The sequence below is a fragment of the Pagrus major genome, chromosome 15, assembly GCF_040436345.1.
Source record: "Pagrus major chromosome 15, Pma_NU_1.0".
NCBI classification, from domain to species: Eukaryota; Metazoa; Chordata; class Actinopteri; order Spariformes; family Sparidae; genus Pagrus; species Pagrus major.
In genome coordinates this window covers 3547183-3566553 of record NC_133229.1, presented here as the reverse complement: position 1 = coordinate 3566553, position 19371 = coordinate 3547183, and the positions used below count along the sequence as shown (strand labels likewise).

General features: G+C 39.5%; 1 protein-coding gene across 2 annotated transcripts in view; it reads right to left on the bottom strand.

Annotated features, from left to right (window-relative positions):
- edaradd (EDAR-associated death domain) overlaps positions 1–17854 on the bottom strand; it is a 39692-nt gene extending 21838 nt beyond the window's left edge. For both annotated transcript variants that reach the window (XM_073482298.1, XM_073482299.1), the window contains exon 1: positions 17712–17854. In XM_073482298.1, coding sequence (XP_073338399.1) covers positions 17712–17769 — 58 coding nt within the window. In that variant the 5' untranslated portion in view covers positions 17770–17854. The remainder of the gene's footprint in view (positions 1–17711) is intronic.
- Positions 17855–19371: the final 1517 nt, after the last annotated feature.

Genomic DNA, 19371 nt, shown 5'->3' with positions numbered 1-19371 from the left:
CCAACACCAAGGAGACATATAATTCATCACCCCTCCCTCCCCTGGGAAGATCTGATCACAACCTGCTTCATCTCCTGCCTGTGTACAAACCCCTGGTACATAGGCAACCAGGGGTTGAGAAAATAACAAGACTGAGGAGGCTCTGAAAGACTGTTTTGTGTGGGAAAAACTTTGTGATCTTCATGGGGAGGATACTGACAGTCTCACACACTATATAACAGACTACATCAACTTCTGTGTGGAGAAAACTCTACCCACCAGGACTGTACAGTGTTTTCCCGACAACAAACCCTGGCTTAATCCTGATACAAAGGCTCTCCTCAAGGACAAAAAAGGCCTTTGAATCAGAAAATAAGGAGGAGCTGAAGGCTGTGCAGAGGGAGCTGAGGAGGAAGATCAGGAAGGGGAAAACTAGCTACAGGAGGAACATGGAGGATCAGCTGCAGCAGAACGTCAGTGGAGTCTGGAGAGGCCTTAAAATCATCTCTGGCCACAAGCAACCCGACTCCCAGGCTGTAGAGGACCAAAAGTGGGTGGATACCCAGTCACGCCCACTCCCTCCCCATGCCCAGTCATCCCTGCTGCAACCCCCTTGTCTATAGCCCCAGTATGCTAAACACACAAGAATTTTTTTTTCTTTTTTGCGGATGACATATTGCTCTTCTTCTCATCACTACAAGAACAAATTAAACTCACAGAAGCATACCATCTCTAATCACTGCATAAAACTGGCATAAATACTCCATCCTTCCACTGCAAAGTAACAGCTGGGATTTGGCAGCCCGCACACCACCTATCCTTTTATGCACTGGTCACATCACATATTTGGGCATTAATATCTCCCTCAGGCTGTCAGAGTTGTTTGGTCTCAACTTCAAACCACTACATAAAACCATAAATGACAACCTTCTCCACTGGATTAAAGCTATGGTCTACGTTCTGAGAAAGATTTGAAAAAAGCACCCCCGCCCCACACACACACTCCTCCCCTCTGTGCTCCTTAATCCCTCCCCTCGGAGCCTCCCGCAACACACCCCCTCCCGCAACAAGCAACAAGAGCAACAAGCCGGCCGGCAGAAACCAAATACAGCGCCAGCTTTGAATATGGAGTAACGATGTCGGATTCACAGGTAAAGTTATTACAATGCATGCTGAAACTAATGTAAATCTTGTAAGTCATTACAATATCCACAGCTAAGCTCCACAGCCAAGCTAGCGTAACGTCATTAGCATGTTACAGTTACGTTACACGTTACAGCTACATAATAAGTTACTATTTATCAACAGCCAAGTTAGCTCCGGTACTGGGATATCAAGTGAAAAGCTAACAATATCAGTCATGTCGGTCACTACAGCAGGAATTAGGTAATGTCGTAAGCTTGTGTATCGGGATTACTCATTGTATATAAGTCGTTATTTTTGCTTTTTTAGAGTTCCCCTGATAGCATGCCAGAGTCTCCGGTTCCAGGTACTTCCACGGGCCGAGCTCGAGCAAGGGGGGCCAGATGGTCTGCAGCAGGCAGGGGATTGGATGGAGGGTCCGAGAGAGAGAGTGCAAATTTGAGCAAGGGGAAACTCCCATCCGGACAGGATGGCTGCTATTGGTCAATTTCTTTGCAGTTTTGCAGGCACTAGAGAGAATGGATTTATTTGGTTCCTTTTGCTCTTCACATTGTGTAGGTCGTACTATTGGACCATAACCACCATCTAAATAATGTTAATAATAATGATCAATCTTTCACATCGTAGACCATAGCTTTAACCTTCCACGCTCCATTATGGGCAGAATAGCAACTTCTTCAAATAAATGATCTTTTCACATTGATTTCAACTCAACCCACCCTCTCCTGTTTCAAATCCATAGATTCAATAATCTCCAAATTCTCCAAAACAAAACTCTACAAAAACCCAAATCACAAGGAAGACTTGCAGCACCAATTTTGCATCATTATTTGCTGGTGAATCAACTTCAATACATATTATAATGGATCCACCCCTACCAATCAGATAACACTTGGTAAGATGTAGAACATACAGTTTGTAACAATATTCCAATCTCAGATTTACCATTTCTCAGCTGGTCTATTAAACGCCATCCTTTCAAAACAATAACAATATCAGCGACTCTGACAGCTGGGTAGAGATTCTCTTTGGCACCATCTCAATTCACTTCTATCTGGAAAAACCCTAATCTTCTAAGCAACAAGAAACCAGTTAATTTTCACACATGGTCAGAGAAAGGAATCACACACATTCAGCACATCTTTCAGGATAACATGCTGGTTTCACTTCCCCATCTGATTCAGGATGACATCGATAGCAGACAATTTCTGGAATATCTACATTCAAATCACCAAGTCAAACCACATAAAACATAGATACAACCTAGATCTCCCTCACTCAAGCTCAGAGTTAATTAACATCCATTCTGCAAAAAACTTCTCTTCAAAATATACAGAATAATAACAAAGTCTGATAAAGCGCTATCCATAACATTGATAACACCTGCCCACTGCTCCCCATGCCAACCTCTGGAACCAAATCTGCCAAAATATTTACCCAATGCCGAAAACGCAAATCTACAACTTACATAATACAAGATTTACACAGGCCTACATACAAGGTGAAAACAAACAAACATACACACATGGAATCAAAATAAGAAAGGGAAAGAAGTTCAACAATTAAATCATCAGTAACTATGTATTATAAATAATAATGTTATTATTGCTATTATTACTAATGTTGTTATTGTTATTATTATTATCACTATCATTGTTGTTGTAGAGGTAGAGGTATAGGCTATGGCTGCGCTGGCTCCCAACAGTAACTAATAGAGTGGTGTAGGGATGACATATATTTGTAGGTTAACCTGGAAGTTAGCATAACCCTGGTCCCTTGTGTAGTGCATGGCGGCTGTGTTGTTGAGCTGCTGTGGCTCACTCGCATGTGTGTGTGTGTCCACACAGGCAGTGTTGCTGCTGTAGCACGGCTCCTTCCTGCCCTATCTGTTTACATGGAGTGTGCCTTTGATAATTATTGATAAATATGATGAAATGATTTTCCTTTACCCCCGTTAAAAAAGCAAGAAAGCAGGGGGAACGAGAGGGACAGTAAGAAAAAGAGAGTGCACTGGAAAAAACTGCCCTTCACCTGTTGTCTGTATTCTCTTCATGTTTCTGACATATTCTACAGATACAGACATAAAAATTAGGGTTTGCTTATCGTTTAAATTTGATCGATTCCGATTTCGGTTCTGCTTACCAATTCTGGTTCTTATCCATTCCAAATTTCAATTCTAATATTGGGGGGAGAGAGGTCAAATGTTTTAAAATATCTTTACTCTTTTTAAGTGTTAACTCAACATTCACAAAGTAAATAAAAATGTATGATCCACGCAAGGACGTGTATTAAAAAACATTAGAGTGAACGTCAAACTGCACTTATTGAACCAAAGGTGAATTGAGCCTTGACTGACGCACAATAACCTGATGACAATAGTCCTTTCTGTGTCATTGGGGCAGCAGCAGCGATGTCTTGTGACAGACAGGCAACATTACAAAAGGAAACCCACACTCAAAATGTTGGAACTAGGGATGTAACGGTTACCGGTGTCACGGTAAACAACGGTAAAATTCCCAACGGTGAAGGTTACTGTTTAAGTTTTAATTACCATGGTAACCGACGCGGTCGATAACCACGGTGTGGAAAACTCGCGAGATACTTTATCCAAGTCTCCCTACGCAGGCGCAGCGTGCAATGTGCACTTGTTATGTAGTGAAGAAGACATGGCAGAGGGAGGACGTGATAGTAGCGGCCCTCAAGGCATTTTTCCGCCTTCAAAGAGAACCAAATCTGAAGTCTGGGCGTATTTTGGTTATTATAAGAATGCTCAGGGACAGCTGGTCGAGGATGGCAGCCCCTGGGTGGACTGAGTTAGTGAATGCAAACTGACTGAGATGACTGACTTTCATCTGAGCTCCGTTCACCGGAGCAGCATCTACCTGTGGCTCAGCAGCCATTAGACCAATCAGATTGACCGAGTCCATTGACAACAGACGAGCAAGCAGACAGAGACAGACAGCCAATATATATAAGTAATATCAGAAATATATAATACTTGTGGATTATTTGTAGAATAGACTATATATAAAGAATAATCTAAAATGGTGAATATAACAAGTGTCTAGATAGAGATAAGAGCCAAAATAGAGTATTCATAATTAATTTAACAATAATCCTTTTTGTTTTGATCTAAAAGATTATCCAACCTGTTTCTCACAAAAGTGATATGATCTAGATTGTGAGTTTTGTGATCTGTTGGTTGCACCCTTAGTATTAAGTAACAATGACAGTAATAATTAATAATGACATTTTCTATTCATTTTTTTCACAGAGAGGGTCTGCTGGCCAATCGAGTGCTACTGCCAGTACATCTCATTCTACCTCTGTAACGCAGACATTAAAGGACGCATTTCAAAAACTGGCTGCTTATACCTTAACCCTTTTAATATATAATAAATCTATTCAAATATAAATCTTGGTGAAATTATTTCAATTTATCAGTGTATCAGTGTTTTTCTAAACATTTTGAAGACATTTTAAAAATACCGCGGTATACCGATAACCGTGATAATTTTGGTCACTATTACCGAGGTGTGAAATTTTCATACCGTTACATCGCTAGGAACATAAGTGCATTCAGTGGTAGTGCACAAAACCTAACCGCTCTGTGACCCTCCTCAGTTTTGTCTTTGGTCATCATTCCCTTTCAATGCCAAAGTGAACAGTGTATCGCGGCTTGCTGTCCCCTGCACTACTGCATGCGCTTTTGATGTGTCGGTGCTGGCAGAGGCTGACGCATTCAGGCTCGGAGGCCGCAAGACATCAAACGCGATACAGTTGTTCACATTGATGCCGTGCTGCCTTAAATGTTTCGTCAGATTTGACGTACAACCTGACTTGTCGTGTTTTTCTTTTACAAAGTGAAGCCACACTTTTAACCGTTTTCTGCAATCCCCTACCGCACTGTGACTGCTGCTGTGTCACGCTAGTTCTGTTGTGTTGATGAGTGATGTAATAGATCCTGACTCCTGGCAGATGAAAAAAGGTCCTGGAAGGCAGCCAGACGAGCCACGGCCTTGCAGATATATGTAGCCTTTCTTTGCACTAATCAGTTTTTATGTCACATTTAGGAACTGATAAGCAGACCCAAATTTTTTTTTTTTTCACGGGTACCCATTAATTGTCATTAAGTACTTGGTTCGAACTTGGATCCGAGTTTTGGTTCCCAACCCAAATTAAAACTGTAGTAAAATGCTGGTATGATGTCGACATGACTGTCTACAGGTTGTTTTCAGGTCTATTTTTGCAGAGAACTGTGTGTGTGTCGTGGGAAAATATGTCGGGACTCCAAATCTCTAGATGAAGTGCGGCTTCAGCCTTTCTTGACACGCGCATGAGCAGCACTAGTCATGCAGCCAGTGTGGCTCCTTTAACCTGTTAACATGGACGCCAAAATGAAAAGGGAGGAGGAACGCCACACACGTGCACTCCTCACACATCCAGTGTGTCCAGCCTGTTAGACACCACCACTAAGCAACTTACCACATGCTTATTCAGTTATGGAAAAATAAATATTTCTTAGTTTGTATTATTTCCTCATTAATATTATAACTACTATATATAACTATTTTGAATTTAAATTTCTTCAAAACTACATAGTGTCCCTTTAAGACAATCATGATGGTATTGATAATTGTACTTATATTCAAGAATATTGTACAAAATTTTTAAAAGTGAATTATTATTTTTCTAATTATTATTATTGGTGGTACTGTTGCTGTCACTGTTACTATTTTAATATATAATGATAATATTACAGCATGTTATAATTTATTTTAAATATAGAAGGATAATAATGATATGTTGATGGTGTTGGAAATGGCAATGTATTAAGTTAACTAATTAATTAATTTAATTTAATCTATTTAATCTGCACACCTACACTGAAAGGAGTGTAGGTGTAATGTTAAGGTCAAAGTGGTATTTTCCAGTGTGTGGTGCTTGCATTTCCTGGCTGCTCACAGCTTTACATCTCTACATTTAGTATGTGTACTTCACCCACCTTGTAGTGACAGTGGATTTTTCATTATGGAATTAAATCTTTTCACAATCTCGAAATTAATGGTGAATCCCCATCACCACAGTTTCTGTAGACCAACCCACACAAGACTACTAGGAAATTTCGACATGTTGCCCTTTGCTTCCATTATGCTTTCAGTCTCTCTGTTTCTATATAAAGTAACTAGGTATCAGTTATTTGAGTTTGAAATCAGCAGGCTTGGAAAGTAAAGGAATACATGGAATGTGATTACATAATCAGGATAGATAAAAAGGTAACTGTATTCTGGTAAAGTTACTGAAACAAAGATAAGATTACAGATACTTTCAGTAAAAAAGGGGATTACTAACAGTATTACAATTTTAAAATAAAGAATAATATACTAGTATGTAACCACGCATCCTAAGTGAAACTGAATATGCTCTCGTTATTAAGATGAAATCAAAGTCATCAAATATATTTCTTTTCTCTTGTCTTTATTTGTTTATGTTTGGAATTAAAGTAATCCAAAAGTAACGCAAAGTAATCGAGTTACATTACATTTATATTTTGAGACTTGGATGATGTTGATTTCCTTTTTTTAAATCCTGATATAGCTTTCACTGAAACCACCATCTTTATTATGTTTTCATCAACAATAAAACCTTTGCACGTAGATCTATAGAATTTCACACCACAGCTCTTGTGAGTTACTCCCAGTTTCCACTGGGCCCGTCACAGCCGCGATAAGGTCGCGATATGGCTGCGATACAGTCGCCATACAGTCGGCAGAACTGTTCGTGGCCGTTCTAGACAATTCTCGTGGTTCCACCAGCTGTGCCACACCACGTTTCAGCAGCGTCCCAGAAGCGTCTCTCCGCTCTGCTCCGCAGAGAATACGCACTGAGTCTATTTTAACAGAAGACAGCAGCCATGTCAGTTAGCCAGCAGAACAGCCTAGTGCATTCTGTTTCAAAATAAAACACCTTGTGCCAACTCGGGCTCTACAGCACCACAAAGGCAGTAATATCAACAATAAACACACTTAAAACAAACCAATAATGAAACAACAGAAGAAGCACAAAAATCAAGGAGAAATGATGAAATAAACACAGTCTGCGCAAGTCAACAACATCAAGCAGGCATGACGCTTCCCTGCTGAGACACTTCCAGTGGGATGTGAAGCCGCATGGAGGATGGAACAAAATAGTGTCGTACACACCAGGTAACAGAGATGTGCCCAGTGGAATCAAGGGGTAAGTGCCAAAGATAGATTGTTAAAGGACTTGCTTAGAATTTTTTGCCACTTGCCTTTATTTTAGAATATTAGGGGCCATTTTCCAAAGCACACAATTTCAGACTGGTTTCAGAAGAAAATATGGTATTGAAACTGCTCTGGTAAAAGTTGTAAAGTTTAGAATCAGCTGTAATTTTCTATTCTTGTACCTCTGGTTATACTTCTGATTGGAAAATAGGTAGGAGTCCTACCTATAAAACCCTAATCAAAAATTCTGCAAAACACCAAATTACATCTAATGTCAACATTTTGAAACGTACTCTTGCGACAACAACAGCACAGAGCAGAAGGACTGTGGTGGTATGTGCAACGAGACATGAACTTTTTTCTCCTGTGCGAAAGCCATCTCAACCTCCACACCTTTACTTTCTACTTCACTTCATAAAGGCCATGCTACAGTATATCAGGGGTTATTGAATGCTTTCATTAGACGGAAATCAGGAGGTGCTTTTGCTACCTTGACAACAGAATGTCTGACTCCAGTATCCTAAATTTTCTGAAATGAATCAGGACAAAACAGTGACCGTAGTTATTGGTCGGTAAAGCCATGGTTAAAACTTTGGTGCTCCAACTAACAAATAATTTCATTGTCGATTATTCAATCAAAAACTTTCCTTTATTAATTGATTGCAAATTGTGAATAATGTCCTTTTATATCCCCAGGGTGATGTCAAAACCCAGAGATATTAATTTTATTAACACATGAGACAAGGAATAGCAGCTTATCCTGACATTTGAGAAACTGAAACATTTGGAATTTTTTCTTGAAAAAAATCTTGTCAAAATAGTTTCCATTTAAATTCCTGTTTTCAACTTGAGTTTCATAAACTGTCCCCACAATTCACTGTCTTAGCACATAACACCGAAGGCACAAACCTGGCTGCAGTAGAAAAACAGACAACTCTAATCTGGTCAAAGTCATTGAATGCAAGCATGAAGTGGCATTACAACAATACATAATGTTGCCACATTTCTAGTCAATTTGCTCAAACATACAAAACTACCAATAAATATGATGTAAATGGATATATGGGTGGTATTCCCCTTTAAATATAGAGCGTCAGCTATGTACAGCCAGCCACCAAATCATCCAATGTAAGTTGAACCCAAGACCAGTTGAGTGTTGTTTCTCCTTCTCCGGGAATGCAAGGGCATGTAACTGCATGCTCTGGATAAAGTTCAAGAGATGAAATAACCACATTATAATACATTGCTTAGGGCCATAATTCCAAGCAGGTGAACCCAGCTTTTCTCAATTTTGACCACCCATGTCTACTATGAAAGGATACCGCACAGTGTATAAGCAGTCGTTTGCTTAATCATGAGTTTGTTTCCACTCATGTATGGAAATGAATGCCACGCCAACAATACCTGACCCAGACAACAGACAGCAGCTATTTACACATATGGTGTACAATCTCTCTGCTACATGTGTAACATAGCTGATAGTGGGTGGTATGTGTGTCTCTGTATATATCTATGTGTGTATAAGTTGTATTAAACAGGTACATCAATGCTTAAACTACCTCTTTAATGAGATATCAGCCAATCGATTTTCCTACATAATCAGTGTCACATACAAAACACTTGAAAAATCTGACATTTACTTTTTAACTGTTAGCTGTTAAATTGTTGACTTTATTTATACAGCACTTTTCAAAAAACATGCAGGCAAAAGTACTTCACAAAGCAAAATGAAAAAAACACTGACCAAAATAAACAACAATAGATAAAACATTGTAATACTTAAAACTATAACAATAAATCAATAAAATGTTGAAAATCGATAAACAAAAGTCAATGAATTAAATGCCAAGGATAAAATTAGAGATAGACCGATATGGTTTTTTCAGGGCCGATACCGATACCGATTATTAGTAGTCAAGGAGGCCGATAACCGATATTTGGAGCCGATATTCATTTGCAGTAAAAGGGAAAATATTGGCCTTGATGCAGTTATATTATGTCTTAAGTCTTGAACAGCAATATCCTGCTCCTCTCTACAAGAAACTGTCAAAGACAGCTTCAGGACACACTTCATCTAACAATATGTCATTTTCTGCTGCTTGGGATCTCTCAATCAACACAAAAAAAGGTAGAGTAAAATAACTTGGTAGTTAAACAGCCATTATTGCCCTACAGTCTTCTCTCAGACAGACGGTGCTTTGCTGTCAGTTCGTGCAGCTTCTCATGTGGCACACACACACTTCTTTATTAATTAACTTTTATTTAGTTTTCTTAATTCTCTAGCCATCCCCTCAACGTGCTTCCCTGCATTAAAACTAACTGAATTTTACTCACACACACACACACACTTCTTACTTTGATCACTGACTATTTCCCTATCAATATTATCAGCAACCTTGTTTCAAGTGATTAAACCGTTAAAAAACACTAATTAGCCTGCAGCACCTTCACTTTAATAATCAGTGTTTATCATAGGAACAGACAGCTGCCGCTAACGTGTTGGGCCTCACAGTAACGTCAGTAGTTACTGTAGAGTTGTACAGTTTCGCTACAGTCTGCTGAGCGTCCAGAGCCAGAAGGAGGAAGCGGACCGGTGGGCTACCGGTGGGCTACGTTACTATCACGGACTATTTCCATATCGATATTATCAGCAACCTTGTTTCGAGTGATTAACAAGCACGTCTGGAGTGACTGCGAGCGGAGAGGAGAAAAAAGTTTTGCCGAACGGAACTGGCGCTGTTCCTGGGGGCTTGGTTTCGAAGGTAAGTTAAGGCAGCAGACTCGCCCGAAATTGTAATAAACATCCCAGTCCTCTACACTCAACCACTACTAGTAACATGACTGAGCCCATTAACGTTATATAAACATAAGCGGCAGCTCTGCTCGCTCGCGGTCCCTCCAGACGTGCATGTTAATCACTCGAAACAAGGTTGCTGATAATATCGATATGGAAATAGTCCGTGATAGTAGAAGTCTGTGTGTGTGTGAGAGAGAGAGTAAAAACCTAATGAACTCAATTCAGTCCAGTTTTGTTGCAGGGAAGCACGTTGAGGTGAAGGCTGATTAGCATTAGCGTAACGTTAGCCACCGGTCCGCTTGGCTCTACACGCTCAGCAGACTGTAGCGAAACTCTACAACTCACGTGAGCACTGTGCATGCACAGCTTTCACTGCTGATTGGCTGTTACCTGTGCCGTGGCTCTGCGTGTAACCAATCAGATGGTGCTGTGGGTGGGACAATGCTGGAGACAGAGTAGTGACAGCAGACAGAGAGGCGCAGCTGCATCAGAGCCAAAATAACCCAGTTTTAAATTGATATCTTATCGGCCGTCGGATTAAAAAAAAGGCCGATGCCGATATGCTTCAAAATGGCGAATATCGGCGCCGATAATCGGCCCGGCCGATAATCGGTCTATCCCTAGATAAAATGATGTATAACATTACTATAGCATAACTCCAAATTAAAAGCCAGATTAAAAAGACAGGTCGTTATTTTCCTTTTAAAACTTTTTGAGCAAGCTTTCCATTCTATCCAGTGGCAGTGAGTTTAACACTTTAGGAGCAATAAAAACAGAAGGCACTCTCACCAGTACATTTATGGGGCATATAAGAGAAATTCAAAAGAAAAGCAATGAGATGATCCGGTCATTTAAAGCTTTATAAACAAGAGAAATAATTGATTTTAAAGAGAACCTTAAAAACAATTCTGAAAGATACAGGTAGCCAGGGCAGTGTATTAAGCAGTTAGGAATTACAATTTATTGACCTTGATTTAGTTAAGATTCAGCAGTTTGACTTTGGCAATATTCACAAGATGAAGAAAGGTTTTGATGATCTTGTTAAAATGGGGATTCAAATTTATATTAAAAGTTTGTGAACTAAGTTTTAATCTGTGTGTTATGGCCATTAAGAATTGAGTGCACTTTTTATCTTGCTGCTCAGGGCAGAATATCATTATATTTTCCTCATTTAGCTTAAAAAGTTTACCCATCCATACATTACTGTCAGTGAGAAAGGCAATAAGAGCGTGCAATGCATTAGGATCATTTGACGAGAAAGAGATGTACAATTGTATACCATCAGTATAATAATGGTACTTGACCTGGTGATGGGGCCAAGAATGCTGCCTCTAGGGATACCATATAAAATATCATGAGTCTCACATATGACAGAAAACTGTCTTAAACGTGACCAAAACCAAGCTAATACATAGACAGAGACACCCACCTTTATCAGTCCATTAGAATACTGTGGTCAGCTGTGCCAAATGCTGCACTGAAGTCTAAGAGAAGGACAGACACTTTGCTGAAGTACCATCCACAATAATTCTCAAGTCATTTACAACTTCCAGTGGGGCAATCTCAGTGTGGTGGTCTGCTCAATAACCAGGGTAGAGCTTTTCTAAAATGTTGTTGTTAGATAAACAAGTATTTGTCTAACGATTACAGAGGAAAAGTTGATTAGAAATGGCCCTGAAACCGTTTAACCCTAAGTAATCTAGATTGGATTTCTTAAGGAGAGGTTTGACCATTGACTTCTTGAATTCTGTGGAGGAGATGACTGAATTAAGAGAGTTTATATACTTCTTGTGACTTGGGAGAGGCTTTGGAAATAGGCTTTAAACAGGTTGGTCGGGATGGGGGAACACATCTGGAAGACTTCATCATGCTAATTACTTCACCTATTTCATCTTCTGACTTTCTCTCAAAGGATGTGCAGGGAGATTGCAGGGATTAGGGTGTTACAATACACATAAAAACCCATTTTTCCTCTAGTGAGAATTGTAATTTATTATTAAATTTGTCAGAAAGCTCATCAACTAAACCAATGCTGAACAAAGGAAAGTTATATACAAGAACTGAAAACCTGCCAATACCTTCATAGTGCATAACAATAAACACAGCAAGTAGAAAAATGTAAAGCAAGATAAAGGGCTGGTACATCAAGTCAAAAGAATGATCAAATGAAAAAAAAAAAGTAATATAAAATGTATATACATACATCTGTACAGCTTTGTCCAGGAATGTCTAAAGTATTCACCATTGAAAGTTGTCACACCGCGGTGTGGGATGTCTCGTCCTGGGTTTTTTGTCTTGTGAATTTCATGTTTTATTTTGAAAAGTAACTCTCCTCTCATTTCAGGTCACTTGCCCTTCATCATGTGTCACCGGTCTGACGTCTCCCCTGATCCCTGATTGTTTCCACCTGTTTCCCATTACCCTCATGTGTCTTATAGTCCGCGTCTCCCTTTGTCCTGTGCCAGAGTGTCTCGTTGTTTCATGCACCTCCAGCCTCATGTCCACAGCCCTTGCCTTGCCCATGTTCTACGATCTCAAGTTGGTATTTGATTTTCCTTTTCGCCTCTTAAGAAGAGTGATTTTTTTGTTGTAATTTTGTCAGCTCAGTTGTGAAGTTAGTTTTGTTTTGTAGCCATTGTTTTCCCTCTGTTAGAGTGGTTTTATTTTCATAAGTTTTGTCAGCTCAGAAGCAGCGTAGTATAATTTTTATAGCTCTTCTATCCTCCTCCTTTGGAGCGTTTTATGTTATTGAAATTTCATAGTCATTATTCCTCGCCAGAGTAGATTAGTTCAGCCTTTTTCTGTTTTCTCCTTTTGGAGTGATTTTTTGTTGTGCTTGGTTTTCTTTTTGTGTTTTTGATTTTGTGTTTGCCTAGATATTCTAGAGTTTATAGCCTGTTCATTTATTGCTCGGTCTTAAAGGTTGAAAAGAGAATTTTCAAAATAAAAGCCTGCTTGAACTGTCTCCACACTGCATCTGAGTCCTCTTTCTAGTCCAGGCGTGACAAAAGTGTATATGTTCACAGTATGCTGAGGACAGTCGAGTTCTGTTCCATAAAAATATCTAATCATGTTGCTCATCTGTTGATTTACAGGCCAGAATTCTGGGACTACGTTTGGAGAAATCACATCAAGTGCTGAACTCTGCCTGACACCTATTTATTTCTCGTTCTGTATTTACTGCTTGTTTTACATTATCTCTAACTTGTTTGAATAAAGTCTTGAAAATGATAAATGCCTTTTCTTTACACTTCCAGCATAAACAAAAAACCCATTACAGTTCTTACACTTTACATAATGCACTAATAATAACAACTGAATTAGGTAAGACTCTTATTTATTGAATCTTTTGGATCACATGTAAATATATAACACAACAAAAACAGTATACCTTTTATCATTTAGACAATATACGGTACAATTAGCATAAACAACTATATACAGGAAGGACATCCAGAGGTTTCTTGACTGATTATAAACACAGATCAGTGTTGGCCAACAGGTTAGGCTGTTGATGTCGGTGCTGTCGCTGTCCTGTAGAAAGAATAGCACAATTACTTATCTGATAGGAAATACAGCTTTTCAAGGACCTTGAAATATCATATTACTTAACAACAGTACTTATCCAACTCTTCAAAAAAACTCTGAAAACTCATCATCTCAGCAAAGATTATAATAATTGCAGAAAACTGGATAAGGATGGAGAACTGAATGTATTTACAGGACATAAAGGTACATTTCAATGTGTTTACAGGATATAAAGTTGCATCTGAATGTGTTTATGGGGCATAAAAAATGTTATTGATTCTCTCAAAGACAACACAGGACTGTTGCTATATATAAAAAAAAGTACAAATAGAAGTCTGGGGTTAGGTGGGTGATGAATTGAAATGTTAAGTCTATTTCGTTAAAGAATGTTTTACTAATATGTAATAGTCTCAAGCGGTAGGCTAACATGTGACTGTTAGGACTAGTGCCAGTCCTTTTTGTATTGTATCCCTGCTAAGGAGCACATTCATTCAAGGAAATTCACCATCAGCACATTTGTAAAACATCCAGCTCAAAGTCTATATGAATGAATCACATAAATACCATCTAACAACATCTGCTTGCAACTACAAAACAAACTATTTTCACAGATATATTCAATCTTCCCATGACCTCTGAACAGTGGACTTGGCCTTTCACACATGTAGCACACAAGAATTAGTCCACCTCTCACATACAGCTTGTCTGGCTAATGTCCAAACAGCCCAGGGTAGCAGTGCATGTGTGAACACTGCTTCATGGATTAGATCCACAGTGCGTGTAAACGTTGTCCTGCGTATAAACGGTAACGTTACATGTAAATATGTTTCATACGGCAGAAGTCTATCATAGCTAGCTAGCTTACGTTAGCTACAAGCTGACGATGCTAACGATGCTAGTGTTGGACTAATACATACTACAGCAACATCAGGAGCTAACGTTAGCTACATTAACTAAATAATGCAGGGTAATAATACATTTCACCCATCCAAAACAAACCAGCTGATTACCTGTCCAACAGAGACACAGCTACCACGGCGTCCGTTTTCAGGCCTTCGACTCCATCAGTTGTCTCCATCATTGAACAGCCACTCCAATGTCGTTTCACCTCTTGAGCAACGTCTTTTTGTTTGTAGCCTTCTTGTGTTCTGTCTTTCTTCTCTTGCTCTGTTTGGCAGTGCTAGCTGCTGTAGGTACAGCTGCTGATGAAAAGTGTGTCTGTACTTTCTCTGCCATTCTTGTCCGTAAACAATGAGCTCACTCCACCACAGCTCCAGCAGTGCGGTGAATAGACTCCGGTCACGCGTGTTGTTACAGCCCTGTCGCTGCCACAGACCAGGGATATTTTTCCTTTTTTTCCAAGTTTAATAAAAAATGCTTCTGAACAGAATTACCAACCCCAGCTTGAATTAATCATTACATATATGAATCACTGTAGTCTATAATAATTACAGTGCTCGCACTCATTGGCAATTTATTCACGATCAGTTGTGGGAAAGTGGCAGAAATATGACTGTATAACAGTTATGAATTATGTTCATATTTAGGATATTTGTTCATTTATTTACTTTAGCTCTCCTTAACTGACCGCGGCAGCCAACACGTTTCAAAACGCACAACTTTTATTTTGAAGGTGGGCCGTCTCTGTTTCCAACACTTGACTTCCTTGTTCAATATTCATTGTAAAAGTTGGATAACGGGGCAAGCATTAACAGTGTTTAGGCAGCATCGGCTGTCGAAGAAGGAGCTCACGCGCGGCAACATGCATTTGCATAAGTAGGACAATGAAATTAGGAAATACACCCTAAACTGGCATTTACCATTATACAACATGAACAAGTGCAAATGGATTATACTTCATGCATGGACCACCTTATTACAATAATATTATACTCTTACAATAATGTAATACCTTATTACAATAGTGTAATACCTCATAACAATAATGTTATACCTTTTCACACTTTCAGGTGGGTCTTCTGTATTTTTTTAATAACTGATCATGTAATACCTCTGACATTGATGTATTACTATGTTCATTTTCAGTTAAGAGGTCATAACTGTGATTTAAGAATTTAAAAATGTTTTGTGCATTGACTTTGAAATAAAACAATAACTATTAGGTTCAAGGTATAATAATAATAATATATTAGTATAATAATAAAGAGTATGGCCAGCATTTGAAAGTAGCTCCAAAAACATAGGAAGCAGCATATCACCAGAGTAATCAAAACAATGATTCTAAACTCACTGAATAATGCATTTCCTGTGATTCTTCAAAATCACAGTGATCTACTTCAAAATAAAAGTCAGGTTGTGTTTTGCCAATTAAATGCTTTTAATGTAAAGCTGCAGCAGTGGGAAATATTCGGTTTGGGTCAATGCCCGGCGTGGGGACTGAGGTGCATGCGCAGAATGCCGGGGCCAGTTCAGGTCCGACTAAGACGTATACATGAAATAGTAAATCGACTTCCAGCCGCATTAACTGGGTGTGTTAGTCCAATTTTAAGAAATTTGATTTAGTATGATTTCAGTTGGACTAGGGTTAGGGTTAGGGTTGTCATTACATGGACTTTAAAAGTCTGGTTTCAGTCAGAGTAACACAATAGTCAGGCTTAATTTAACATCATGTAAATGTACTGATTGCTCTGGTTGCAACCGGGCCTGAGCACGGTTACCTCTTGTACATACGTCATCAACGTGTGTTGACTTTACTGGCTTTGTGGCTTATTTTGTGTCGTAGACTGCCCTCTCACATTCCTGGATTTCTTGATTATGCAAGGCGGTGTAAAACACATGATTATACTTCGTGTCCACATTGCACACCTGTGTTTGTGCTCGTGCAAGAGCAACTGTACCGTGCCGAAGCACACCATTTCCAACCGTGCTAGGGCCAAGAAAGTGTATTGTGTTTGAGCATGGTACAGAGCGCTCACACTAGCCAAACAAACTGGACTATGGGGGTCAAATGTGCTTGGGCACAGTACCGATTGCCTAGTGTGAGTGCGCCCTTAGGTACCAACTTTTGCTGTAAAAGTACTAAAGTGAGAGCCCTGATGAACTAGATGAGTATTTTCAAAAGATCAAAGGAATGTCATGATGGAAGAGCCACTGAATTTAGACATAGCAAAATTCAACTCAACCCACCGAGAAACTGCTAATGCAAACCAAATATTTCCCACTGCTGCAGCTTTACATTAAAAGCATTTAATTGGCAAAACACAACCTGACTTTTATTTTGAAGTAGGTTAATCACAGGAAATGCATTATTCAGTGAGTTTAGCACTACTGTTTTTGTTACTCTGGTGATATATTTGGTTACGAGGGTAAATGTCAAAGTGTAGGTGGTTATTCAGCAGCCCAAAGGATTCCTTCACAGTTAGGTGACATTATTAATGGCTTGGAATTTCTGTATAAAGCATCAGTAAATAATTAACTGACCATTAATGAAGACATTATTAACAACATATACACTGGGTTGGACAGTTTGCAAATACAAAATAAGTACTGAACATAAATTTGAATGAGGCAAAAAGCAAACTACATTCTGATAACGAATTTTATAACAGTTATTTATAAGTAGGTTCACTGGGAAACAAATATGACGGTGCAAAACGTAACGGGTTTTTCATCGGTAGAACAAGGGAATTTTTGAATTGTGGAAACTGTCTGGGTTGTGGTTTCTGACGGCTAACCAGGAAATGTTTGTTGGTTTCCTCAAACTAACATCGTTAAAATGACTTTCAAGGAGGGTAGAATTTCCTGAATGTACCTAATGGGTTAATGCTTCCGATAAAATAATAGCCTATTTCATATTTATATTAATAGTACTAACAATAGCAAAACAATATTTTTGGTTGTTAAAACAAAAAAAATGAGGCATGACGAAATAAATGTAGGTCTAGTGTTGTAAAACAAATGAAGAGGAAAAAAACGGTGAACACTGCAACAAACTGCAACCACACAGTATCTCTGATATCCACACACCGTCTATGAAGACACTTCATTATTTGACTTACCAAATGGCTCCTTACACGCCCTCAAACTGCTCATTTTGGAAACTGTGACGTCTCGCATCCAGGGAAATGTATCAGGGTGGGATATAAATTCTCTATAAAGTTAACAGATTCAAAAACAGGCAGTAATCCTCACGCTGAGGGTAGAGTAGAGGCTGGTGCCAGCTTGGTCGGCGGCTCATACAAATGAAACTCCTCAGTCATGAAAACGTACCAGATCGATGCTGCCTTCAGGGTCCCCTCGTAAATTCAATAACATCCCTTTGGAAGTCGTTAACAGGTGACTACTTGAAATAAACGCTGTGCTGTCTATACATTTTTCTGCCAGCTATATTAAGTTACAATTTACAGTGGGGTATGTAACATTAAGTATGAATAAAATAATAAAATATTAGTAAAACCATGAAGAAATATAGAGTTTATTTCTAAAATCTTTTTTTCTAAAAAAAAGGATTTAATTCTCTCGACTTTGGAGGTAAAAGTTGTTAAAAATTCTCTCTAGATAATCCGTCCAACCGATGGGTGTGATTTATCAAGATGCCGATTAAACAAGAGGTGTGCCTTACATAGCTGCGTGTGTAGAGCATGATGGCCGCGTTGCTGAACTGCTGAAGCCATCCCTCTCTCTCTTTCATTGAAGGTGAAGGGAAACACGTCATCATCTTCATTGACAATCATCCAAGGCACCTGAAAGATAAGGCTGGCATTAGCAGGGCTGTCTGTGTGGAAAAACACAAGCCTGTGAGCTGCAGCAGTTCATGATGCAGCCACCACGTGCTTCCCATGCACGGTATGTGTCTCAGATACTGATCACAATAAAAGGCCATTCTGAAATGTGCAAGTTTTGTAGGAGTGTGCAGTTGACATGCTGACTGCAGGGATGTGCCTGAATTTAATGTTCATCTCACAAGCATAAATCATCTCCAAAGTCTTTCTGAGAATTTGTCAAATGCAGTTCCACACATCTCCTTCTCATAGAGTTGATCACGTTGCTGATTGTGGCCTGTGTGAAGTTGCTGGATATTAGCGGAACACGCTGTTGTACATGTTGATCCACAGCATCCAAAACATGCTCAATGGCTGACATGTCTGATGAGTATTCAGACTTCAACTTGAATGTTTTCAGCTTCCAGGAATTATGGACAGATCCTGACCATGAGGCCGTGCTGTAACATGAGGTGACGGTGGATGAATGGCACTACAAAGGACCTCAGGATCTTCACAGTATCAATGAAATGCACCTGTGTTTGTTATCCGTAGTTTATGCCATCCCCAAGAAGCTTTCTGAGAGTTTGTGCAGAAGTTCTCTGGTTTTGCAAACCAACCTCTAAGACCAACCACCTAGACATCTGCTGCAACCACCAGTTGTCTAGGTGGTTGGTCTTAGAGGACCATGCAGGTGAAAAGGTCCTGGGCTGGCAGGGGCGGTTTCTCATATGGGCAGTATGGGCAGCCGCCCAGGGCGGCATTCGTGGAGGGGCGGCATGAGCGCCTGCAAAAAAAAAAAAAAAACCAAGTGGACAGTCGCCCACAGTAACCGGCTCTGTAGCAGCCACCTCTGGGCTTATCTCGTCACCTCAGCGGATCGCCCCCGGTGCCGACCCCTTACCTTGCTTAAATTTGTTTGCATTCATTTCATCCGGTTTTTGTATTGCTCATTTAC